This window comes from Pelodiscus sinensis, chromosome 5, assembly GCF_052426305.1.
Source record: "Pelodiscus sinensis isolate ZL-2025 chromosome 5, ASM5242630v1, whole genome shotgun sequence".
In the NCBI taxonomy this organism is placed as follows: Eukaryota; Metazoa; Chordata; order Testudines; family Trionychidae; genus Pelodiscus; species Pelodiscus sinensis.
This window is the reverse complement of record NC_143056.1, coordinates 129,949,766-129,973,215: the sequence shown is the minus strand read 5'-3', so window position 1 is coordinate 129,973,215 and position 23,450 is coordinate 129,949,766. Positions and strand designations below refer to the sequence as shown.

Below are 23,450 nucleotides of genomic sequence, written 5' to 3'. Positions count from 1 at the left end.
CAATGAAAAGCCTGGGGGTGGAGGCAGTAGGGTCAGATCCTGCCCCCCAAGTGTGGGGCATTGGGTCCTGCCCAGTGCTCACCCCACAGCGCCTGTGCTCTGCAGCTGGCTGGGCTTGGGTCTCCCCTGCAGGTGTTACAACCCCTTCTCCGCAGCAGGGGTTTGCGTCCATCTTTCCCGAGCCAGGTGACCAGAGCTGGCGGCACTATTCCAGAGGAGGCCCTACTGGTGCCTCGCACGGGGGTCCGTTAGCCCCCCCTTGTGGAAACGTGTAAATTCGCCCCACAGTCACCTGGATGTTCTGCCGGCCCTGCCCGGGCAGCCTGCCCATTGCTGCCTGTCGGGGCCCAGCTGGCTTGGAACGTGCCGTCCCTCGGCGATGGCGTGGCAGGGCTGGCCCTTGACTGCGACCCCCCCTTTTTGCCGCGCAGGTTCCAGGAGAAGGGGAATCTCGAGGTCCTGCTCTTCACCATCCAGTCCCGGATGCGAGCCAACAACCAGAAAGTGTTCACCCCGCACGAAGGGAGACTGGTGTCCGACATCAACCGGGTACCTGGCCCTGCCGCATCCCACCTGCGGGGGGGGGGGGCGGGTCATGTAGAGGGGGGCTGCCTGGCAGTCAGAGGGTGGGACCCCAGCACATGGAGACACCCCCCCAGCCAGCTTTGATCTGGCGCCCGCCCCTACCAGATAGCTACCTCTGCTGGGCTTGCATGGCCCACGCGGCTGCGGCTTCCCTGCGGATCCAAGCTGCGTGTGCTGCGGTGGCAGCCCGGACAGCAGCGTAGACAGGCCCTTAGGCGCAGAGCGGGTGGGCCCGGGGCTGCACTCCGCTTTGGGGGCCTGTTTGCAGCTTGCCCATGGAGCCAGGGGGGTTTAACCACGGGCTTAACCTTAGGTGGGGGCTTCCCTGGATTTCCGTAGGGCTCCGCGGTCGTTTCCGTGGAAGCACATAGCGATACCACACAGATTTCAATACGGCTGCCAGGAAGGGGCGATTCCTCCCAGGTTGCTGGCACGAAGGATTCCCGGGGGAGCAAGGGTTCTAGGGGAGGCGGGGGGCGTTCTGGCTGGGCCGTCTGCTGGGGACGTCATTAGCCCTGCCCGGGCCTGCCGCCTGGTTTCGTGTGCCCGGGCGGGGCCTCACTCTTCCCTCTGCTGCCGCCGAGCAGGCCTGGGAATGGCTGGAGAAGGCGGAGCACGAGCGGGAGCTGGCCCTGCGAAACGAGCTCATTCGGCAGGAGAAGCTGGAGCAGCTGGCCCGGCGCTTCGACCGCAAGGCGGTCATGCGGGAGACGTGGCTGAGCGAAAACCAGCGCCTGCTGGCCCAGGTGCGGGGGAGCGGGCTGCCGGCGGGGGGATGCAGCAGGCCAGACGCAGGGCTGCCGTAATCGGGTGGCGCCGATGGGCACCCCGTGGAGGGCGGTGTGTGCTGGCGCTCGCAGCGGCGGCCTGGCCGTGAGCGCAGAGCTTTACCCCACGTCCTGCCTGGCCGCCCCAGGTCCTGCGCTTGGGGGGGTCCTGCGGCAGCTGCCTCAACTGTCCTATGGACAGACAGCAGGGACTTCCCCTCTCCCGCATTCACTGGGATGGCGGGAGTCAGGGTAGGGGAAGAGGCAGGAGGGGGTGTAGTAGAGCAGAGCAGGGGTGGAGTTTCGGGGTGGGGGTGGGGCAGAGGCGGAGCCTGTGGGAGGTCGCCCCAAGCCCCATGCCTGGGGCAGCAGCAGGGGGTTGCCCCAGGCCCCGTGCCCCCTCCAGCACACCCCTGCTTCCCCTCATGGCCCTTCCTCTGCCCGTTGTCCGGAGAGCTGCACCCGGCCGCACTAAGGCCTGTCATCATCAGCTCCTGCACGGGTCCGGGCATGAGTCACAACCGGGACTGACCCAGGGAGCGTACCACCGATGCCGCTGCAGCGCAAGCTACAGCTCTGTAAAGGCTGGGACAGCTCATCTCCACGATGCACCCGGCCCAGAGAGGGCCCTGGAGCTGGAGCCTGGCCTAATTATTTTGTACAAAGCCCTTTGGGGAGAAAAATGCAGATTCAGCAGAAACGTGACGTCCCTCCCCCCACCGAGTGGCAGGTTTCCCACATGGGCAGCACATTGAAAAAACGAATCGGAAAAACAATATTGAAACTTTTCTGTGATTTTTCTGGTTCCAAACAACCATTGGTCTCCACATTTTCTTTGTGTTAGAAAACAAATAACACACGTTTCGCAGTCATCCAGCTTAGAAAATCCCTTGTTTTCATAGAATCATAGAACGCTGGCACTGGAAGGGCCCTCAAGAGGTCCCCAAGTCCAGTCCCCTGCCCTCACGGCAGGACCAAGCATCTTCTAGATCTTCTGACAGGTGTCTGTCTAACCTGCCCTTAAATGTCTCCAGTGATGGAGATTCCACGACCTCCCTGGGCAATTTATTCCAGTGTTTAACCACCCTGACAGCTCAGACGTTTTTCCTAATGTCCAACCTAAACCTCCCTTGCTGCAGGTTACGCCCCTTGCTGCTTGTCCTATCCGCAGAGGCCAAGGAGAACAATTTTTCTCCACCCTCCTTGTAACACCCTTTTAGATACTTGAAAACCGCTCTCATGTCCCCTCTCAGTCTTCTCCTTTCCAAACTAAACGGCTGTGTCTACACTGGGCCACTTATTCTGGAAAATCAGCCGCTTTTCCGGAATAAGCTGCGAGCTGTCTACACTGGCCCTTGAATTTCCGGAAAAGCAACGACGCTCTACTGTACAAAATCAGCCGCTATTCCGGAAAAGCTACGCTGCTCCCGCTCAGGCATAAGTCCTTATTCCAGAATACTGTTCCGGAAAAGGGCCAGTATAGACAGCCCAGTAGTCTTTTCCGGAAAAAAGCCCCGATCGCGAAAATGACGCTCGGGGTTCTTTTCCGGAAAAGCGTGTCTACAGTGGCCACAGATGCTTTTCCGGAAAAAGAGCTTTTCCGGAAAAGCAGCCTGCCAATGTAGATGCTCCTTTTCCGGAAATACTTATAACTAAAACTATTCTGTTTTAAGCATTTCCGGAAATTCATGCCAGTGTAGGCACAGCCAACAAGTGCAATTCTTTCAGTCTGCTCTCATAGCTCATGTTCTCTAGGCCTTTCATTGTTTCGGGTGCAACCTAACACAGTGCCCTGCCTCGCCCCACGTTTTCAGCATTTCTGGCACCCCGAGAAGCCCATGATCTGCTTGGCAGTGTGTGTGACTCCCCCTTCCCTGTGGGCTCCACCAGACCCTACTTCCCCATGCAGTGCAGCCCCCCGGCTCGCTGCACCGCCCACAGACACGTGGGGCAAGCATGGGGCCTGCCGGAGCATTGGGTGCCTCCCTGCGTCCCCGCTGGACAGAGGTGCAGAGGCCTGGGCTGTCGACCGGTGGGGTTCGGAGGCTCCACTCCCGTTAACGGCGTCGGGGTGGGCTGTGCCTGAGCGGGGCTGTCTCTGGGCAGGATAATTTCGGCTGCGACCTGCCGGCGGTGGAGGCTGCCAAGAAGAAGCACGAGGCCCTCGAGACGGACACGGCGGCCTACAAGGAGCGGGTGCAGGCCATCGAGGAGGTGGCCCGGGAGCTGGAGGCGGAGAACTACCACGACCTCAAGCGCATCAAGGCCCGGAAGGACAACATCCTGCGTCTGTGGGACTACCTGCAGGAGCTGCTGCGCGCCCGGCGCCAGCGGCTGGAAATGAACCTGACACTGCAGCATCTCTTCCAGGACATGTTGCACAGCATCAGCTGGATGGACGAGTTGAAGGTGAGGCCGCCGGGGGGGCTGAGCAAGTCCAGGGCCGGGACCGGAACCCGCTCCGGGGCCTGCTGCCCACGGGCCCAGGCGCTGACTCCGTGGGTCCCGGAGCACCCGCAGAGCTAGCGCCCACTAGCTGCCGCTGCTTGGCGGGGCCCTGGCGGTTAGCCGTGCCGCGGCCATTGGCTGTTTGGCGGCTGGTGGGTGGGGAGCAATGGGCAAGTGGGGCCATGGGGGTGGGGGTGAAGTGGGGCTGGAAGAGGCACCACGAGGCCGGGGGCTCGGGAGAGGACGGGAAGAGGTGGAGGGCAGGGCCTCAGGGGAAAGAGCCGGGCCCACTGATGGGAAGGGGGCAAGAGGGGGCAGTTGCTCTGGGAAAGGAGCTTGGGGCCCTATACTACCGTTGCCATAGTAGCCACGGCAGCGGCCAGAGGTGGGGCACTCAGGGCTGGCTGTCACTGGCCCCACTCCTTTTGTCGGAGGCCCCACCCCTTCTGGGGCTGGGGAGCTGCCCCCCCCCATCACACCTTGCCTCGGGGTGTGTGGTGGTAGAGCCTCGGGGGTGTGGAATCAAAGCCAGGGTCTAAAGCACAGGGCAGGTCTCTCATGCATCTTTTAGTTATTTATTAGCCCCTCGAGTTATCCCTCTGCCAAGTGGCAGCAGCTTTGGGTGCCATGCGGGTCGGCTTCCTAACGGAGGAGAGATCACTGCTGTGGGGTCTGGCTACTTAGTGCCTATTGCTTATTTACCCAGGCTGTAACTCAGTCCTGGAACAGAGGTGGCCCTAAACAGCATGCTCAGCCCACACACCCAGGGCCTTGTCCCGAGAACTGCCTTTGGGTGGAGAGGTCCAAGCAGAGCGCAAACCCTCTTCTGTCTGGAAGAGCTGCCCCGCCAGAGATCGGGCATCCCAAGACTGGCGCCAATGCAGCCTCTCACCAGAGACCCGGCATCGCTTGCTGAGAGAAGGACTTGTAAGAGAGGGTGGAACAGCGCCCCCTGCTGTCCCAGTGATAGCACGGACCCAGCCTTTCTGTGCCAGGCCTCCTGTCACGTGTTTGTGGTTGCTCCTGTTGTCTCCCTCTGCAATTTTTGGTACAGATGTTTAATTAATGATGCTTCTAACCCCCCACCATATGAGCTAGGGACAGCACTATTATCCCCCCTTGGGGGAAACTGAGGCACACAAGGGTTCCGTGCCCAAGGGCTCAGATGAGTCGGTGGAAGAGCAGGGAGTAGAACCCAAGGCTCTAGAGCAGGGGCCTGGGAACCAGGCCCGGTGGCACAGGCACAGGGTGCTGCAGGCGAGGGCCAGGGAAAGGAAACGTAGCTTGTCCCCAGGGTGAATGAGTCGCCCCGCCCCAACGCGGCTCCCTCTCGCCCTGCTCCGTGTAGGCGCGGCTCTCCTCGCCCGAGTTCGGCAAGCACCTGCTGGAGGTGGAGGACTTGCTGCAGAAGCACAAGCTGGTGGAAGCCGACATGGCCCTCCAGGCGGAGAAGGTGCAGGACGTGAGCACGGCGGCCCTCGCCTTTGCCAACGGCGATGGTAGGTGGAAGGGGCGAGCAGCACGGCTCGTCCTGGCAGTGCCAGCTGCAGGGGATGAGGCTGGGTGAGCATCCATCAAAGGAGCCACATGGTACCGCTCTGACCTAGGAATGTAAAATCCCATTGAATTGGGTAACCGGTTAGACATTGCGTTTAACCAGTTAACCAATGAAGGGAGGCAGGCAGGGGTGCCACTCCAGCCTAGCTGCAGAAGTTCCCCTGAGCCCTACCATGGACAGGGGCTGCTCCTGCCCATACCAGTCAGCCAGAACTGGTAACCTCACCCCTTAAGGGAGCATTCACATCCCTGCTCTGACCTCTCCTCAGCCCTGCCCCGAGCCTTCCCTGGTGGCTCGCCTTTTACCTACATCTCCCCAGAGAGGAGTTGCAGGGCCCATGGCGGGGCGGAAAGCCGTCTGTGTTCTTACTGCTCCAGGCCAGAGCGCTGAAAACGAGCACACCAAGTGGGAGAGCTAGGGAGACGGCTGGCTTCGTGGCTGTGACGGACCGGGCCGTGTCCGGGCACAGCTGAGGGCGTCCGCTCAGGGCGAATTGCTCAAATCCGGGGCTCCTTACAGCCCCCATATTGGTGACCTCTCCACACAGGCCACAAACCAGTCCCACAGAGCGCTTCAGCTGCCTGCCTGAAGCCTCACGAGCAAAACCCCTCCGACACCCCAGCAATATCCATGCCCCAGATGGCCCCAGGCCTCAGGCACAGGTCGGGGGGTTCTAGCACCCAATCCCACCTACCCCGAACAAGTTCTGTCCGGTTCCAAGAAACCAGCCACAGATCCCTGGTCAATTTACCCTCTGGGCCTTACCCACAAATCACACTGGGCCAATCCTTTAGAATCTATATCTAAAGGTTTATTATCACAAGAAAGAAAAGCATGAGAGTCAGGTTGTTAAAGAATAGTACGTTACATGCACCGAATCTCCCAGTCCTCGATGCAGGCTCTAGCAGAGATGTTACAGCTGCTGGTTTAAAAGTTCTTGTTGCACATCCTAGCATCAGGATGGGTTCACAGGTCTTCCGGGCTCTTCGATCCCTGCAGTGCTGCCTCTGGGATGAAGTGCTGAGCTGAGAACAAAATGGCATTGACCACATGGCCTCTTTATACCTCCTTCCTGGTCCCTTCTTGGCTGTAGTTGGTCACCTGGCCAGCGGCCAATCTCTGTGTTCCCTGCTGGCAGCTCTCAGGTGACAGCCCCCATTCTTTAGGTGTGTCCTTGGCCCATTGAGTGCCATTGTCCCACAGGGCCTCGCTAATTAGCATGTCCACAGGCCCGGCCCTGCCCAATGCTCAACCACATGCAGGGAAATCTTCAGTGTCCATACAATTACATGCTAATAATTGCACACACCGACATTCTACAAACACATGAACAGCGTACATAGGATTATCAGGCAGTAAGCTTCTATTCAATACCTCACATGGCCCCCTTCTATACCATTTTTGGGGCCAACACCCCCACCTATGGGTGCATCAGTGATCTGGCTGCTCCCCTCAAGATCCAGTAACGTGACAGTGGCTTAGGGTGTGTCTGCTGTAGCTGGGAGGTGGGATTCCCTGGACGGCGTTCCCTGCTCTAAAGCTGCCTGTGTTCTCTCCCTTCCCCCGCCCCCCACAGGCTATCGGCCGTGCGACCCTCAGGTTATCCGGGACCGCGTCAGCCACCTGGAGCTGTGCCACCAGGAGCTGCTGGAGATGGCGGCTGCCAGGAAGGCTCGGCTGGAGCAGTCCAAGCGCCTGTGGAAGTTCTTCTGGGAGCTGGACGAGGCGGAGAGCTGGATCAAGGAGAAGGAGCAGATCTATTCCTCCCTAGACTATGGGAAGGACCTGACCAGCGTGCTCACCCTGCAGCGGAAGCACAAGGCCTTTGAGGACGAGCTGCAGGGCCTGGGCACCCGCCTGCATCAAACCATCCCGGACGGGGAGGACATGGTGGCTCGGGGGCACTTCGGCGCCTCCCGGATCCGCAGCAGGACGGAGAAAGTGGCGGCGCTGTGGGCGCAGCTCCAGGAGCTGGCCGCCTTCCGCGAGAAGAACCTGCGGGTGGCCGAGAGCTTCTTCCAGTTCCAGGTGGACGCAGACGACCTGAAGGCTTGGCTGCAGGATGCCCAGCGCCTGGTGGCCAGCGACGAGGTGGGCCACGACCACTCCTCCACGCAGGCGCTGGTCCGAAAGCACCGAGAGCTGCTGGAGGAGGTGGCGGACAACAAGGGCGTGATGGACGGCCTGAGCCAGCAGGCCCAGAGCTTCCCGGCCGAGCTGCGGGGCGCCCCGGAGTTCCAGAACCGGCTGCAGGCCATCCGGGCCCTCTACGCCGAGGTGGTGTCCCTGGCGGAGCTGCGCCGGCAGAAGCTGCAGGATGCTCTGGATCTCTACACCATCTTCAGCGAGACGGACGCCTGCGAGCTGTGGATGAGCGAGAAGGAGAAGTGGCTGGAGCAGATGGAGATTCCGGACACGCTGGAGGACCTGGACGTAGTGCAGCACAGGTACCACCATGGGGGACAGCCAGGTACCCTCTTCCCCCCAGCCCTGAGCTAGCTAGGTACTTGTAGGACCTGGGGCCAGGGAAGCCTCCTATTCCAGCATCTCCGGCTTTGCCACCTCCCTGTGGCGCCCCCCGAATGCTGACAGCCGTGGGTGTGGATGAGGTGTGTGTGGCTCCTTGGCTTCCCTCTCTCCATGCTCAACAGTGGGCAGGGAGCCTTGCTTTATGTGAGGTTTCTCTGAAAACATCCGCTCCATGTGCAGCAGCAGTCAAAAAAGCAAACACAATGTTAGGAATCATTAAAAAGGGGATAGAGAGTAAGACAGAGAATATCTTATTGCCTCTGTATAAATCCATGGTACGCCCACGTCTTGAATGCTGCATATGGATGTGGTTGCCTCATCTCAAAAAGATATATTGGCATTGGAAAAGGCTCAAAGAAGGGCAACAAAAATGTTTAGGGGGTTGGAACGGTTCCCATATGAAGAGAGATTAAAAAGACTGGGACGTTTCAGCTTAGAAAAGAGGAGATCCGGGGGAGGAGAGATATGATAGAGGTCTGTAAAATCATGGCTGGTGTGGAAAAAGTGCATAAGGAAAAGTTATGTACTTGTTCCCATAATATAGGAACTAGTCACCAAAGGAAATGAATAGGTGGCAGGTTTAAAACAAACAAAAGGAGGTTTTTCTTCACACCGTGCACAGTCAACCTGTGGAACTCCTTGCTAGGGGATGTTGTGAAGACCAGGGCTTTAACAGGGTTCAAAAAAGAGCTAGGTACATTCCTGGAGGTTAGGTCCATCAATAGCTATTAGCCAGGATGGGGAGGAATGGAGTCCCTACCCTCTGTTTGTTTGGAAATGGATCACAGGGGAGGGATCATGTGGGGATTACCTGCTGTGTTCCCTCCCTCAGGGGCCTCTGGCATTGGCCACTGTCGGCAGACAGGCTACTGGGCTAGATGGACCTTTGGTCTGACCCAGTCTGGCTGCTCTTATGTGCGACGGCCGCAGCCCCGTCCCTCGCCCACCCCGGCGCTGCTTGCAAACACCACGTGGCATCGTCAGGGTTAGCTCCTGGCTCTGGGCGCTCGGCCCAGGATGCCGCCCGGCGCCAGTGGGAAATGCCCCGTGCTCCGGGCCTGTGCCCAGCTCAGCCAGGGTGGGGAGCTAAGCACAGTGCCTGCAGGGTTGGCTCGTCCCGGTGCTGCCCCTGCCCAACGCTGCCGGTGTCCCCGCAGGTTTGACATCCTGGAGCAGGAGATGAGCATGCCGGCCTCCCAGATCGACGGTGTCGACCGCGCCGCCGGCAGCCTCGTCGAGAGCGGGCACCCGCGCAGCGGCCGCATCAGGCAGTGCCAGGAGCGTCTGAACAGCAGGTACCGCCCCGCCCCGCTGCTAGCACCAGCGTAGAGAGCCGCACCGGCGTGTCCCAGGCCGGCCTGTCGGGACAGGGCTGTCAGCTAGACAGCGCGTTCCAGCGGTCCTGTGCCCCGGGGTGCTCACGCCACAGCCGCCGTGGGCACCCCACCCCTAGCCCGTTGCCAGGACACTCTGCGGGGACCGGAAAAGATGGATCAGAATAGGAAAAGGCACAAAGAGGGGCAACAGAAATGATGGAGGATCCGGAACAGCTGCCACAGGAGAGAGATGAAAGAGACTGGCACTTCTGGGAGAGAGCTCATGGAAGATAGGAGGGGGGCTGTCAAATCGTGGCCGATTGTCAGGCATGCTGGCCCTATGAGAGGCTGGCGGTCGCTAGCTTCCCCTTTTCAGCCCTGCCCTCCCTTCCACTCCCCCCGCTCAGGACCCCACGGCCTGTGAGGAAGGGCAGGAAGATGCCGGAGGACAGCTAGGATGGGGCGGGGAAGTGGCCAGACTCTTAAGGCAGTGCCCTGTGAGGTCAGGAGCATGGGCAGCCAGCCTGGGGGTATCCCTGGCCAAGCTTTCTTCCCAGTCAGCCTGCCCCACTTTGGGGGCAGCCAGGGCCCAGCACCATAGGGTGGGGGGGTCCCTGGGGCTGGTGCCATCCCTGTCCGTGCAGACCCAGCACAATTGTGTCTGGGATCGCAGACACCGAGTGCTCCGGCCGGAGAGCGCCTGAAACCCTTCTCCCCCTGCCTGTTTGGGGCTGGGCGCCCGGGCGCAGGGAGGGGCTCGCGCGCGAGGCAGGGGCTGTCAGATCGCTCGAGGAGGGCACCCCTGAGCTGTGGTGGCGACCATGTCCTCTGCAGGTGGCGGGACTTCCAGGAGAAGGTGGGGGAGCGGCGGAAAGCAGTGGACTTGGCGCTGAGCCTGCACAACTACTGCGTGGACTGCGAGGAGACCCGCAAATGGATCCTGGACAAGACGGCGGTGATCAGGTCCACCCAGGAGATGAGCAGAGACCTGGCGGGCGTGCTCGCCATCCAGCGGCGGCTCTACGGCATCGAGCGCGACCTGGCCGCCATCCAGACCCAGCTAGAGGCGCTGCAGGAGGAGGCCCGCCGGCTGGCAGAGCAGCTCCCCGACTTGGCCCCCGACATCTACAGCCGGGTGTCCACCGTCGCCGGCCTGTGGCAGGATCTGCAGCGGACGCTGGAGAGCCAGGAGGCCTCGCTCGGGGAGGCCAGCAAACTGCAGAAGTTCCTGCAGGACCTGGATGACTTCCAGGCCTGGCTGTTCAAGGCGCAGCAGGCCGTGGCTTCGGAGGAGGTGCCCGGCTCCCTGGCCGAGGCGGAGCAGTTCTGGCAGGAGCACGCCGCCATCAAGGAGGAGATCGACGGGCACGAGGGCGACTACCGCAGCGTCCGGGAGACGGGGGTGAGGGTGACGCGCGGGCAGACGGACCCGGAGTACCTGCAGCTGCAGCAGCGCCTGGAAGGGGTGGAGATGGGCTGGAGCGCCCTGTGCAAGATGTGGGAGAGCCGAGAGAAGTTCCTCGCCCAGTGCCTGGGCTTCCAGGAGTTCCTCAAGGATGCCAAACAGACCGAAGCCATCCTGAGCAGCCAGGTAGGGAAGCGGCGGCCTCGGTTCCCAGGCCGAGGGGCCTTACCGTCCCGGCCCTGCAGGACTCGCTGAGGAGACAGGGCGAAGGGCGATGGGGCTTACCCAAGGGCAAATGGTAGAGCTGGGAGTGGAAGCCTTGTCTCCTGGGACCCTAGCCACTAGGCCCCGCTGCCACCTCCTTGCACCTACCAAGCATGCCTGCCGATGCAGGGCGGGGGGAGGGAGCAATTGCCTTGGCATCCATTGATTCAAAGGGGGCCGGGGCTGCTGGCCACTGCTGTTGCTATAGGAGTGGCCAGAGCGCTGGGGCCCTTTAAATCTCCGCCGGAGCCCCGCGCCACATGCTCCAGGCAGTGCTAAGGGCTGGGAGGGGGGAACTAAGGGCTCCATGTAGTGCGGAGGCCCCTCCTGCTTGAGGCCCCGCCCCTTCTGGGGGCACGGAGCTGCCCCCCCCTTGCCTAGGAGCCCACGTAAGGCCCAGGGCAACTCTCCTGCTGCCCTGCCTCTGGTCCATCTCTTCCCAGGCCTGGCCCCTGCTCCACCCCCTTGCTCCCTCTCTGAGCAATGGGGCCCTGGGGACTATGGGGCCTGGCGCAGGGTGTCAACAGGAGCTGTCCCCGCCCCCGTGGACCGGCCGGGCAGCCTGCTCTGACTCGTCCTGTGGACAGGACACTCTGCTGCTGTCTCAGCCTTGTCAGTGCAGTGGCTTGGCTGGAGCACTGGTCCCGGGCCCGGCAGGATCAATGTGGGGAGGGGGGCAGGGCAGGTGTGCCAGGCCCTGCTCAGTCACACCCTCCTGCCCGTTCCAGGAGTACACCCTGGCTCACGTGGAGCCCCCCGACTCCTTGGTAGCGTCGGAAGTCGCCGTGCGGAAGTACGAGGGTTTCCTGGCCACCATGGAGGCCAACAAGGAGAAAGTAACGGGGCCGGTGGAAAGCGGGGAGAAGCTGGCGGCCGACAGGAATATTTACGCCGAGAAAATTAATGAGAAGGCCCAGCTCTTACAGGAGAGGTAAATTCACCCGCACCCCACGTGCGAGGGGCCCTTGGGAACGCCCGCCGAGCAAGGCGATCCCGTGCCCCCGCTGGCAGAGAACTCTCTCCCCCGCGGAGACACGCTCCTGTGGCAGCTCAGTGTCCTCTCTGCTTTCCAGGGCCAGGGCGAATGTGGCAAAGTCGAAGGACGCGCTGGTTCTCCTGAAGGACAATCACGCCCTGCAGAGCTTCTTGCAGAAGTGCCAAGAGGTAGGCTGCTGGGCGAGCCGTTACAGCTGGCCGGGAGAGAGGTTCCCCCGGCCCACGACACGCCCTGAGTCCCCTGGCGGGACCCTCAGAACCAAAGCTTGCGGGAAACACTCGCGGGAGCCTTTTCCTGCTCTTTCAGCCCACGGGAAAAGGCTTCAGAACATCACGTTGCTTTTGTCGAAATTCTGTGCTAGGGAAGAAATTGGCGGGGATTGGCACGGAGTTCTGAGATGCCCCACCGGGCCGTTGTCACAATGAAACATTCCCATTTCTCGTTGTATGGCGTGTTGGCGGTTGTCAGGAGCGGCCCGAGGCCAGCTGCGGCAGCTGACCCCCCCAGACGGAAGGCGCGATTGACGCCCCTGCCTGCACGGCCGTCAATGGCCGTGATGTCATCATCGGGCTCCTGGGCCGGCGCCGTCCTAGGCAACTGCCTAGTTTGCCTACGCTCACGGGCTGCCCCTGGTGGTTGTACATTATATTCTAGAGCAGGGTGGGGAACCTATGGCAGCCCCCGGCTTGCCTGGATCCGGCCCCTGGAGCTCAAGGCTCCCTCCAGCACTGGGGAGAGCCCATGCTGGGGAGAGGTGGATTTTTTTTGGTTTCTCACTTGTGTGCAGCCCCTGACTGATTTTTCTGTGGCTTCAGTGGCCCCCAACCCTAAAAAGGTCCCCCACCCCATGGCTAGAGTCTTAGAGCCATGCTGCCTGCAGCCAAGTCTCCAAGGGGAACTGCATTAGTCTGTAGCTTGTGGCACCTGAAAGATTCACGAATGTATTTGGGCATAAGCTGTTGTGGGCATCAACCCACCTGTCTCAGCTGGGACAGATATGGAGTCTCAGAGCCCAGGGGTGTATCGCGGGGGCGGGGGGAGGGGGAAGGTCATCACAGCCCCTGGTTCAGCAAGTGATGCTGCCACCTCTGCTGTGCCGCGTCCGAGGTGCACAGGTGACAGTACGCGGGGATGCCCTGGGGCGCGACTCCGGCAAGAGCTGGCTGAGCTGCGGCAAAAGCCAGCAGGGGGCTATTTAAAGAGCTGGGAGGGATCCGGGTTGGGATAGACCAGCACCTGTAAGAAAGTGTAAGTTACTTTCACCGCAGCCTAGGTCTGATCCAGGCCGGGCTGGGTTGGAGCCGGGAGGGTGCCCCGGCCGCGGCAGGTCGGGGGTGTGCTGGGACTGGCGGGGGCAGGCCACTTAGGTGATGACTGAGCAGAGAGAATGTTGAGTCTTAATTACTGGAGGGGGAAACCAAATGACATCTAGGCCTTTTGCAGAGCCCCCCGCACCAGGCAGCAACACCTGTCCCTGTCCTCTGTCTTCCACATGGGTTTGGCTCACTGCTCCCTGCCCGGGCAGGGAGGGTGGCTGCCTTAATTAGAGCATGTTGGGTACGGATCTGCTGCCTTTTAGCAATGCTATAAGGTGGGACGTAGGGAGGGTGCTGTAACATTCACTGCTGTATTGGGTGTGGGTGGGTGGGTGGGTGGGTGTGTACCTCAGTTCCCTTCCCCCCTGCAGCTCTCTCTGCATGAGGAGGGAGAGGCCAGGCATGACTCACTGTGGAAGTATAGTACATAATAGAGAGGTAGCCGTGTTAGTCTGATCTTGCTAAAACAAAAGGAAAAACTATGTAGCACTTTAAAGACTAACAAGATGGTTTAATAGGTGATGAGCTTTTGTGGGCCAGACCCACTTTCTCACCTCCTGAGGACCAGGTGACAACAGATACACCTTGGATCTGGGAGCAGGACAGAGGGATATAGGTGGGGCTGCCTGGGGGCCTATTGACCAGTGGCTGGGAGGGTGAGTTAGTCTTGGCTGAGAAGGATGAGGAGAGCAGGAAAGGGGGGTTCAGTGCCCGTGAGCCCCTTCCCCCAAGAGGAATAAAGTGTCTACTCTTGGGCTACATCTACACTGGCATGATTTTCCAGAAATGCTTTTAACGGAAAAGTTTTCCGTTAAAAGCATTTTCGGAAAAGCGCATCTAGATTGGCAGGATACTTTTCCGGAAAAGCACTTTTTCCGGAAAAGCGTCCGTGGCCAATCTAGACACGCTTTTCCGCAAAAAAGCCCTGATCGTCATTTTCGCGATCGGGGCTTTTTTGCGGAAAACACTACTGTGCTGTCTACACTGGTCCTTTTCTGGAACAGTTTTCCGGAAAAAGACTTTTGCCCGAACAGGAGCAGCATAGTTTTTCCGGAAAAGCACTGATGATTTTACATTAGATCGTCAGTGCTTTTCCGGAAATTCAAGCGGCCAGTGTAGACAGCTGGCAAGTTTTTCCGGAAAAATGGCTGATTTTCCAGAATAACTTGCCAGTCTAGACACAGCCTTGGTGTCTGAGCTAACATCACTCTATGCTGCGCTGTGTCTCTGAGAAGCAATAAAACCGTCTACTCTCCTGGGTGGCTGAGAGTCGCATCTGGCTGCGGATGGGGGTGCAGGGTTGGGGACCCCTCCCTGACATGCTGTCAGCAACCACATGTCATTTCCCTGCATCCAAGACTTAAGTGAATGTTAACCTAAAACACCCACATGTGTAGAAGGTCTGTGTGTGGCTCCCCTTGGCAAAGGAGGCCTGTCTTTGCAGAGAGAGTTTACTCCCGAGCTTTCTTCCTTCAGCTCATCAGAAGACAGTTCATTCAGACCCCGGCTTCCGTTCCCTCTCCTTGGTTCTCATGGGAAAGGAAGGCAGAAGCCGGACAAGATGTTTGAATTGGCTGGAAAGGGGGAGGGTTTTTTCCCCACCAGATTTTTCGTTTATTTTGTGTGGCTGAGAATTTTGAAATCGAGGTTTTTTTTGTTCAGAACAAAGCCAGATGCCAACGTCGCCTTCGTGGAACAGAATTTCCATCCTCCACCCGGCTCTGTTCAGAACAGGGCTTCCGCTGCCAAACGGGAGTGTGTGTGTGTGTGTGTGTGTGTGTGTCTGTTTGCAACACAAATGGGCAGTGATGGACTCATGGCAGCAGGGGTCATGTGGATTGCGTCGGAACCACTGGAATCTGCTGCCTGCTCCATTGTGTCCAGGCCCTAGCAGCTTTTTGCCCCTTTCATTCTTATTAGGCACAAGGCAGGCAGGTCTATGTAAGAATGTGGGGGGAACTTTTCCTCCAAAACAGTTTTCACGGGGGCCTTGGGACTTTGAAATTCGTCCGAAACAAGGTCACAGCTTGTTTCCATGGCCCTGTCTCAGGCTTTCTGCAAACACAGACAGATATCGTTGCATGGGCCACATTTTCAAGGTTTTCTTCACAACCACAACAGCTAGAGACCGACTTTGAAAGACAGCTGAGACGAGAGAACTCTGGTCACATTCCCTCTGCTAGTTCTCCTTTGTCCCAAAATGGGCTTACACCTCAGCCTGAGGCAAACAGTGATCTAAACCTTGCTGGGCTACCGCCCTTCCCCCCCCCCCCCCCATGGTCATCTGCAATAGGGTGTTGCCACATTATTTATTTTGATTTGTGTTCATAGCCCTTGTCACGGAGCAGGTCCCAGTTGTGGTAGACACTGTACAAACCCACCGCCCAAAGCTCTTCTCCCAAGGGGTCTGCAATGTAAGTGTGAGGCAAATGAGAACAGCTGGGCTGTGTCCAGACAGATGGGAGTGGGGAATGGTGAGACCTAACTGGTGGATGCCAAAATGAATGTCAGCCCCGAAAATACCCTTTCAGTGCTGACTTGTGTAGCAGGAACAGCAGTCGCCATGGTAACCAACTGATACAGTCCAGGCCTCTTTTTAAATGTTTTGTTCCCAGTACCGAGTTCTATTCCCACGTGTTTTGCAAAGAGGCTTATCCGTCAAAGACTCCAGGAAGAGACTAACATGCTTTTTGCCCTTGCCTCATCCAAAATGTGTCTCTTGATTCTTGGACCTTTCATAGGTGTTGAGGAGGAGCTGAAGTCTGGGTCCCCACCTGGCTGGCTGAAAATCAGGCCCGTCCTCATTTTGGGCACCCTCGTACCTCCCAATGGGCTCACGTTTAGTAAGCGGAATGTTAGCTTTTTCCGTATCCTCTCTGGAGAGAAGCAGCTTGTACCAGGGGCCCAGGTAAACGCAGCGTTGAAATGCACCATTGGCCAACACCATTTTCTCACAGTTCCTCCTGGAGGCCAATAGTGTTTCGGTGAATGGAGAAGATGACACCTTTGTGCTGACTTGGCATTTTAGCCCTGCTCTGTAGAAACCCCTCCCCCCAAGTAAGTTGTGCCTTTGTGGTAATTTAGCAGGCATTGGTGAGGCAGAAATATTTTTAAGGGATTTCCATTTCTCATCCCTCATACTAACAGTTTGAAGAAGTGGCCACCCTACCGCTACCATAACCCTTGAACTCTGAGTCTTTCGAGCTTTTCACACACAGAGTGCCTGCTAGTTGGACAGTCTAGGATTGTCTTCTTTAAATTACACTTCTTCGTCGCCGTAATGGTCGGGGTCCTGTCTTTTGCCAACTAAATGTGCTTTTGCCAACTGAATAGTTCTGCAATGGGGTGGCATTCTCTTCTCATGAGTGCCTCCCTTTGGCTGAGTGCCTGAGCCTGCACTCTCTCCTGTTCAAACCCCCTTCAGCAACTAAGTCCTGTGGCCGAGTCACATGCACCCTGTTTGCAAATCAACAAAACCAGTCGATGTGCCCATCAGAAGGGAGGCTGTTTGGAGCGTGTCTGAGTCTGTTCCCCACTCTGTGAGAGTGGTGCCTCTAGGGCTTCCCTTCCTGGAGGCAGTGTCTTTGCCGTCACCTCAGGGCTTTATCTCAGGCCATGTCTTCACTCCGGACAATGCCACAATTGATCTTCCGGAGCTCCATTTAGCGGGTCTAGTAAAGACCCGCTAAATCAAACTCAGAGGGTGCTCCCATCAGCGGCCAGTACTCCCGCTCCTGCGAGGAGTAGAGGAAGCTGACGGGAGCGTTTGCTCCTTTTGGCCTCTTGGTGTGGAGATAGCAGGGAAACTCGAATCAAGACATGTAATTAACAGAGCTGGAGTTGCGTATCTTGATTTGACCTTCCCCTTTAGTGTAGACCTGGCCTCAGAGTCTCAGCATAGGCTGCCAGTCTGCAGTAAGCAATCCACGGGGAGCTGTCCATGGTTCTGCTCTTCTCTCAGCCAGCTTGTCAGCCAGTCTATCCCTGGAGCTCCACACTGCACTTAACTGCTGCTCTGCTTTGCATCTCCTTTTATAGAGCCTTCCTGGCCGCTTCCCCAGTAGCCACTCTAGCCTCCCTGGAGGACCTTTTCTGGGAAGGGCAGTGGCAAGGCTTCAGGGCCTAGTCCCTCCCATCACAGGTTCCCAGAGCCATTCTTCTCTAGCTTCCTCACCAGCAGCTTGCAAGGTCTGGGCAGAATAATGAACTCCTTGTGGAGTAACACCATCGGCACCCGCCCTGTTGAATCCTGTCTCTTCAGTCATCTGAAGCTGGTCTTGTGGTATAACAGCGCCTGGTGTCTCTTTCCCACTCACGTCCTCATTATTTTCCCCGTTTTTCACTTGCATTATTAGAGCCCCGTGCGGATACGAAATTTGCATCCACATCTGCAAAAATGAGCCCTGGCTATAAAGTGGAGATCTGCAAATGTGCAGCGTTCTAGATACATAATTTGTATCCGCAAAAATGAGCTGCAGATGCAGATGCCCTCTGATGAGGCCAATTTGTGGGGCTCTACTCATCACCAGTTTCATCTTTTTTTCCTTTTCTTCCTGATCGTCTGTCATACACCTGACAGATTCGGCGACAGGGGCAGGTACGAGGAGTACTGGGGTGCTGCCGCAGGATCTGGCTCGAAGGGGTGTCCATCACATACAGGTTTACAGTTTGGTGAAGCGGTGCTCAGCAGCCCCACTATACGTATTGATCCAGCCCCCTGGATTTGGCTATTTCATCTGCATTGTCAGCGATAGGGCTCCAGAGCTCCTTCGGAGACATCTCGGAACCACTGCTGACTTTGGGAGTGGTCGCCTGTGGGTGTGCAGAAGCGTGGTCGGCTTCCCAGTGAGTGTGCAGGGATGGGCTGGTGGGGAATTGTTTGCCACCTGCAGTCTGCTGCCTTTGAACTCCGAGCGCAGACCCGGCAAGATGAGCAACTACCAAAGAAATAAGCTCGCCCTTCACCAGTTGCTTCACTTCGTGCTGGACTCTGGTTGCAAGGGCAGCAGCGACTTACATATTTTCATCCTTTATTGGCAGTTTATTGCCAAAAAACTTGGAAACTGTTAAGGGTTTAAGCTTCCATCAGTTTCAGATGTCTGCCGCCCTCGGTTGCTGATTCGAGGCAAGCGTCAAGCAGCATTAGGTTCCTTAGTCTGCACTTTTATTGACTGGCTTTTCATCAGACTCCAGAGCACGGTGGCTCGAGGCGAGAGTCTGGTTTGTTTGGGGCCCGGAGAGCTGGGATTAAACATGGGAGCGTGTCTCGCTCGGGGCTAGCTTCTCTGGCGTCAGGACGGCCATGGCCGGGGGATGTTGTAGCTCCCTGGCAGTGGGCTGCAAAGAAGGGGTTTGAGGAGGGAGCCGACGACGGGCTGGGACAGGCCGTGGTCGTGTTGTAAACTTTCTGTCCTGTGGTCTAAGGGCTACACTTCCAGCCCCTGCGGGGGGGTATGAGCAGCCAGGCAGTGTCCCTGGGAAGCCATGTGGCTTTGAGTGCCTCCGGGTCCCCATTCCTCAGGCAGGGCATCCGAGGGCCTGCAGGACTCAGGCCGGCATCACTCATTGCTCTGCTGGCGCGGAGGAGGAGGCAGACGGAGATTTCAGGGTTTCCGCAGGAGCCCAGAGGTGGGGCACCTGAATCCGGAGGCCCCATGGCAAGGTCCAGTGCTGGGGCGGGCGCTGTGACCTGTGCTCCCTTCCCTGCCTTTTCAGCTCACCCTCTGGATCGACGAGAAGATGCTGACAGCTCAGGACACGTCCTACGATGAAGCCCGGAACCTGCACAGCAAGTGGCAGAAGCACCAGGCCTTCATGGCTGAGCTGGCCTCTCAGCAAGGCTGGCTGGAGAAGGTGGACGAGGTTGGTGCTCTCCCGCGGGGGTAAAGGGGAACCCTCCAGTGCCTGGCCCCCGACGCTCAGGGCACCCCAAAGGCAGCTCACGGGCTGAGCAGAGCCCGGCTTCCAGCAACCACAGTGGGGCTTCAAGATGCTTCGCTTTAAGCACGTGCTAAGGAGCTGCCTCAGGACTGAGTGAGGCTGTCGCGGGCAGCAGGACTGAGGTCGCAGTGGGGCAGGAGAGCGGGAGCGGGTCCGATACTGCCCTCCGCTGGGTCCTTGCATAGGTACCATTACTGCCCTCCCCCCCCCCCCAGCCAGCTGCCTTTGTCCAATCTGCAGCCCCCTCCCCCCGACCAGGAGTCCCATGCAGCGTGGGAGTGAGTGTCCTGCTCGGCGGACGCTGGTGAGGTCTCAGCTGGACACCGGGTTCCGTCGGGGGAACTGGGCTTTAGGCAAGATGGGGACAAAGTGGAGACGGTCCGGAGGGGAGTGACAAAAATCACCAAGAGTTTAGCGAACCTGGGCTGGGTGAGGGAAGGCTTTAAGGCGGCGCGGAGTGGGAGGGGGACACCTCAGGCCCGGGAGCTTGACTGGATCTGGGCCCTGAGGTTCAGGGACCCTCTAGTATTGGGGAGCCTGGGCTGGTGCTCCAGCCCCACTGCTGCCCTCCTGGGGGCTGGAGCGCACAGAATCTCCTAGGCTGGACCCCCCGGGCTCTGGTGTGCGAGGGAAGCATGGGGAGTGTCTCTCTCCTCAGTCAGGGGTCACAATGAGGTTGTTTTTTTTTTCCGTTTCTCGCTTGTGTGCAGCCCCCGACTGATTTTTCTGTGGGTCAGTGGCCCCCAACCCAAAAACGGTTCCCCAGCCCCGGCTTTAAGGACTGGGCAGGTTTAGTCTAGAGAAGAGAAGGCTGGGGGTGGGGGAATAACAGTCCTCAGACACGTACTGGGAGGTTCTAAGCAGGATGACACGTATCAGAGGGGCAGCCGTGTTAGTCTGAATCTGCATAAGCAACAAGAAGTCCTGTGGCACTTCATAGACTGACAGCTTATGCTCCAATCAATGTCAGTCTAGAAGGTGCCACAGGACTAAGCAGGATGGCGATGGGTGGTTCTCCATGTTGTCTGATGGCAGGACAAGAAGGAACCAGCTTTTGCTTCCAGCCGGGGAGACTGAGGTTGGATGTTAGGAAACATTCCCTCACCGTCAGGGTAGCTCAGCGCAGGACCAGGCTCTCCGGGGCGGGTGTGGACTCTCCCTCACTGGAGGTTCATAAGAACAGTTCGACAGATGCCTGTCAGGGCTGGTCTGGGGTTGCTTGGACCTGCCTCAGTGCAGGGCTGGACTAGATGCTCGCCAGAGGCCCTTTGCGGCCCCACGTTGCTACGATTCTCTTTTCCCTCCGCCTGTCTCCAGGAGGGGCGGCAGCTGGCCCGGGAGAAGCCGCAGTTCAGTGCGGTGGTCTCGCAGCGGCTGACGGAGCTGCACCGGCTCTGGAACAAGCTCCGATCGACGACCGAGGAGAAGGCCCAGCACCTCTTCGACGCCAACCGCTCGGAGCTGTACGCGCAGAGCTTCTCCAAGCTGAACGCGTGGATCGGGGAGGTGGAGGCGCAGCTGCAGTCGGACGAGCGGGGCACCGACCTGACAAGCACCAACAGGCTGCTGAAGAAGCTGGCGGTAGGTGGTGAACTCCGTTGAGCATGGGCGCCACGGGGGAGGGATCGCTCTGGGGCAGGAGCTGGGGCAGCAGACGCAAAGCAGCCAACTCCCAGGCAGTGCGGGGAAGGGATTCTCCAGCAGTTGTTCATTCCAGCTTGTTCCAGCAGCTTATTCCAGCTCAGATCCACCAGAGGCTGCTACCGGCCCCGCCTGTGCCAGTCCACTGATCAGTTGGAAGCTCTTTTCTATTTTGGTTTGAATTCAGTCTAAGCCAGCATGAACATTCAGTGTGTGTGTGTGTGTATCATGCTGCCCCACAGCAAGGTTGGCTCTGGGATTGAACCTCTGGATCTAACCGCAGGACTGGGCACTGTTGGGCCCAGGTCTGTCCAGACTCATAAACCTACAGCCATTAGCAGGGGACTGGGTTAATTGCACTAGATTAGCCTGGGTCATGTTCGGAATTAGGAGCTGTGAAGAACTTTGGTGGAAGAATGGGTTGGAAAATGAGCTTTTTTTTCACAGCAAATTGTTTGAAAAGAAAATTTTTGTCAAAAACTTTCTCACAGTAAAGTTCAGTTTTGTGACGAAGAATCAAAGCCTTGAAATCTTCAATAGGGAAATGCATCTTTGGTGCCTCATGGGAGCTGTAGTCCAGGGGCCTCATGCTCCCATGTCCCCTGTAATCCAGGTTCTCTGGTTGGACTACATCTCCCATGTTGCATCATGGTGTCCCTTCACCGTGCATGAAACAATTGCATCATGGGAATACCTGGCTGTAATGCATCATGGGAGATGTAGTCTGGCCAGATAGCCAAGACCATAGAGGAAAATGAATAACGGTTTCCGTACAGCACTGCAACAGGCTCTCTGAATGGATATTGTTCAGTTTTTAAGGCATTCGGTTTTTCAGTGAAAAAAAAACATTTTTTTTGTAGAAAGCAAACACTTTTTGCAAACAATGTAGTGGAGTCAAAAAGCCGACTTTCTGTAAAACAAACAAAAACCGGTAACCACTGAATTTTGGGTAGTGATGAATTGGTTTGTACGAGGAAACAGGGAGAAGCCCAGAGAGGTGAATGATTTACAGCTTGCCTATGCTTCCAACGACCTCCTGTTTCACGGGATCACCACCAGACTTACGCAGGGATCTTGTCAAAGCTGCAAGACTGGGCAGGACAAACTCAGTAACACAAATAGAAAAAGACACACAGAAGTAGGGAAAGGAGGGCTCCTGGGAGGGGGGGGAGAGAAAGGAGGAGGAACTTGGGGGGCTGATATTCTTTGCATCGAGATGGTTTATCCAAATGTCAGTCGATTAGCCAGTGGCTGTTGCTGCAACCGTGGCTGCGTGCTGTTGCCCAGCTGGGCATGGTGAGCTGCCAACCTTTGCTTGCAGAGACTCGATGAGCAAGTGGGCATGCAGAAGAGAGAGTTGGAAGAGCTGCTGTCGCAGGCCCCTCCGCTCAGAGGGGACGTGCACGAGGCGGACAGCCAGCGGCAGAATATCGAGAGGAGGTTCCTGGATCTTCTGGAGCCCTTGGAGAAGAGGAGGAAGGAGCTGGAGTCGTCCAGAGCCAAGTACCAGCTCAACCGGGATCTGGCAGATGAAACGGTAAGTTCCCTGAACGGCCGTGTGTGCCCCATCTGCTTCTCCCGGTGCTCCCTGGGCCTCTGACCCTAGTGCCTCCCAGCTCCTTGGGAGTGGCTCCCGCGCCTTGGCTGATACAGCAAGGTGCTTCACACAATTTATGAGGTGTGTTACGGTAGCTCTGAAGAGCTCCATCCATGGACCAACCTCACAGTAGGCGCTGCACATTATTAGGTGTATTACGGTAGCTCCTAAGCTCTGCAGGCATGGACCAGACCCCCAGGCAGCTGGGCGCTGTACGTTATTAAGGGTATTATGGTAGCTCCTAGGCACTCCAGCCAATGAGCAGGGGGTAGGGTGCTAGGCGCTGTATACTATTCCTAGCTCTGCAGCCATGGACCAGACCCCCAGGCAGCTGGGCGCTGTACGTTATTAGGTGTATTATGGTAGCCCCTAGGCACTCCAGCCAATGATCAGAGGGGCAGGGTGCTAGGCGCTGTATACTATTCCTAGCTTTGCAGCCATGGACCATAGCTCCAGGCGCTGTATGTTATTAGGTGTATTACGGTAGCTCCTGTTGCTCCAGCCAATTATCAGAGTTACAGGGTGCCAAGCACTGTACGTTATTAGGTGCATTACGGTAGCTCCTAGGCTCTGCAGCCATGGCCCATCGCCCCAGGTGCTAGGTGCTGCACAGAGACAGAGCAAAGGGAAGTCCCTGCACACAGAGCTTCCATTGCTTGCTGCTTGGCCGCCAGCAGCGTGTTCCCAGGCCAGCTCCCGGGAGCAGGGTCGCTGCTCGGCAGCCCCAGAGCAGCTGGCGGGGGGGTCAGTGGGCCGGATTCACAGCGAGAGGATCCAGATGCAGGGAGCTGGCGCTGCAGCTCGCATGGAGCCTGTTGACGGGCAGAGGGCTTGAGTGGGCAGCTCGCCACTCGGCCAGATCACGGGCCCCGTGCGCCCCAGGCTGAACCGCAGCCTCCCGGTGCCCTGCCTGCCCCTCCACAGCAGCCCCTCCATTCTCCTCCGCTCTGCCTTTCAGCTCTGGGTGCAGGAGAGGCTGCCCCTGGCCAGATCCACTGACCACGGCACCGACCTCCAGACCGTGCAGCTTCTGATGAAGAAGAATCAGGTGAATCTGGCTGAGCGCTGAGGTCAGAGTGGGGCAGCT

At 58.1% G+C, this 23,450-nt stretch overlaps 1 protein-coding gene across 1 annotated transcript in view; it reads left to right on the top strand.

Moving 5' to 3' along the window:
- The window catches only part of SPTB (spectrin beta, erythrocytic), a 98,025-nt gene that overhangs the window by 43,360 nt on the left and 31,215 nt on the right, over window positions 1–23,450 (top strand). Inside the window, exons 10-22 of the mRNA XM_075928868.2 lie at window positions 432–549; window positions 1,173–1,331; window positions 3,459–3,761; window positions 5,149–5,299; window positions 6,935–7,805; window positions 9,045–9,182; window positions 10,038–10,794; window positions 11,601–11,803; window positions 11,946–12,036; window positions 18,901–19,047; window positions 20,443–20,706; window positions 22,088–22,303; window positions 23,322–23,411. Of these exons, the coding sequence (XP_075784983.2) occupies window positions 432–549; window positions 1,173–1,331; window positions 3,459–3,761; window positions 5,149–5,299; window positions 6,935–7,805; window positions 9,045–9,182; window positions 10,038–10,794; window positions 11,601–11,803; window positions 11,946–12,036; window positions 18,901–19,047; window positions 20,443–20,706; window positions 22,088–22,303; window positions 23,322–23,411 (3,508 nt within the window). The remainder of the gene's footprint in view (window positions 1–431; window positions 550–1,172; window positions 1,332–3,458; window positions 3,762–5,148; window positions 5,300–6,934; window positions 7,806–9,044; window positions 9,183–10,037; window positions 10,795–11,600; window positions 11,804–11,945; window positions 12,037–18,900; window positions 19,048–20,442; window positions 20,707–22,087; window positions 22,304–23,321; window positions 23,412–23,450) is intronic.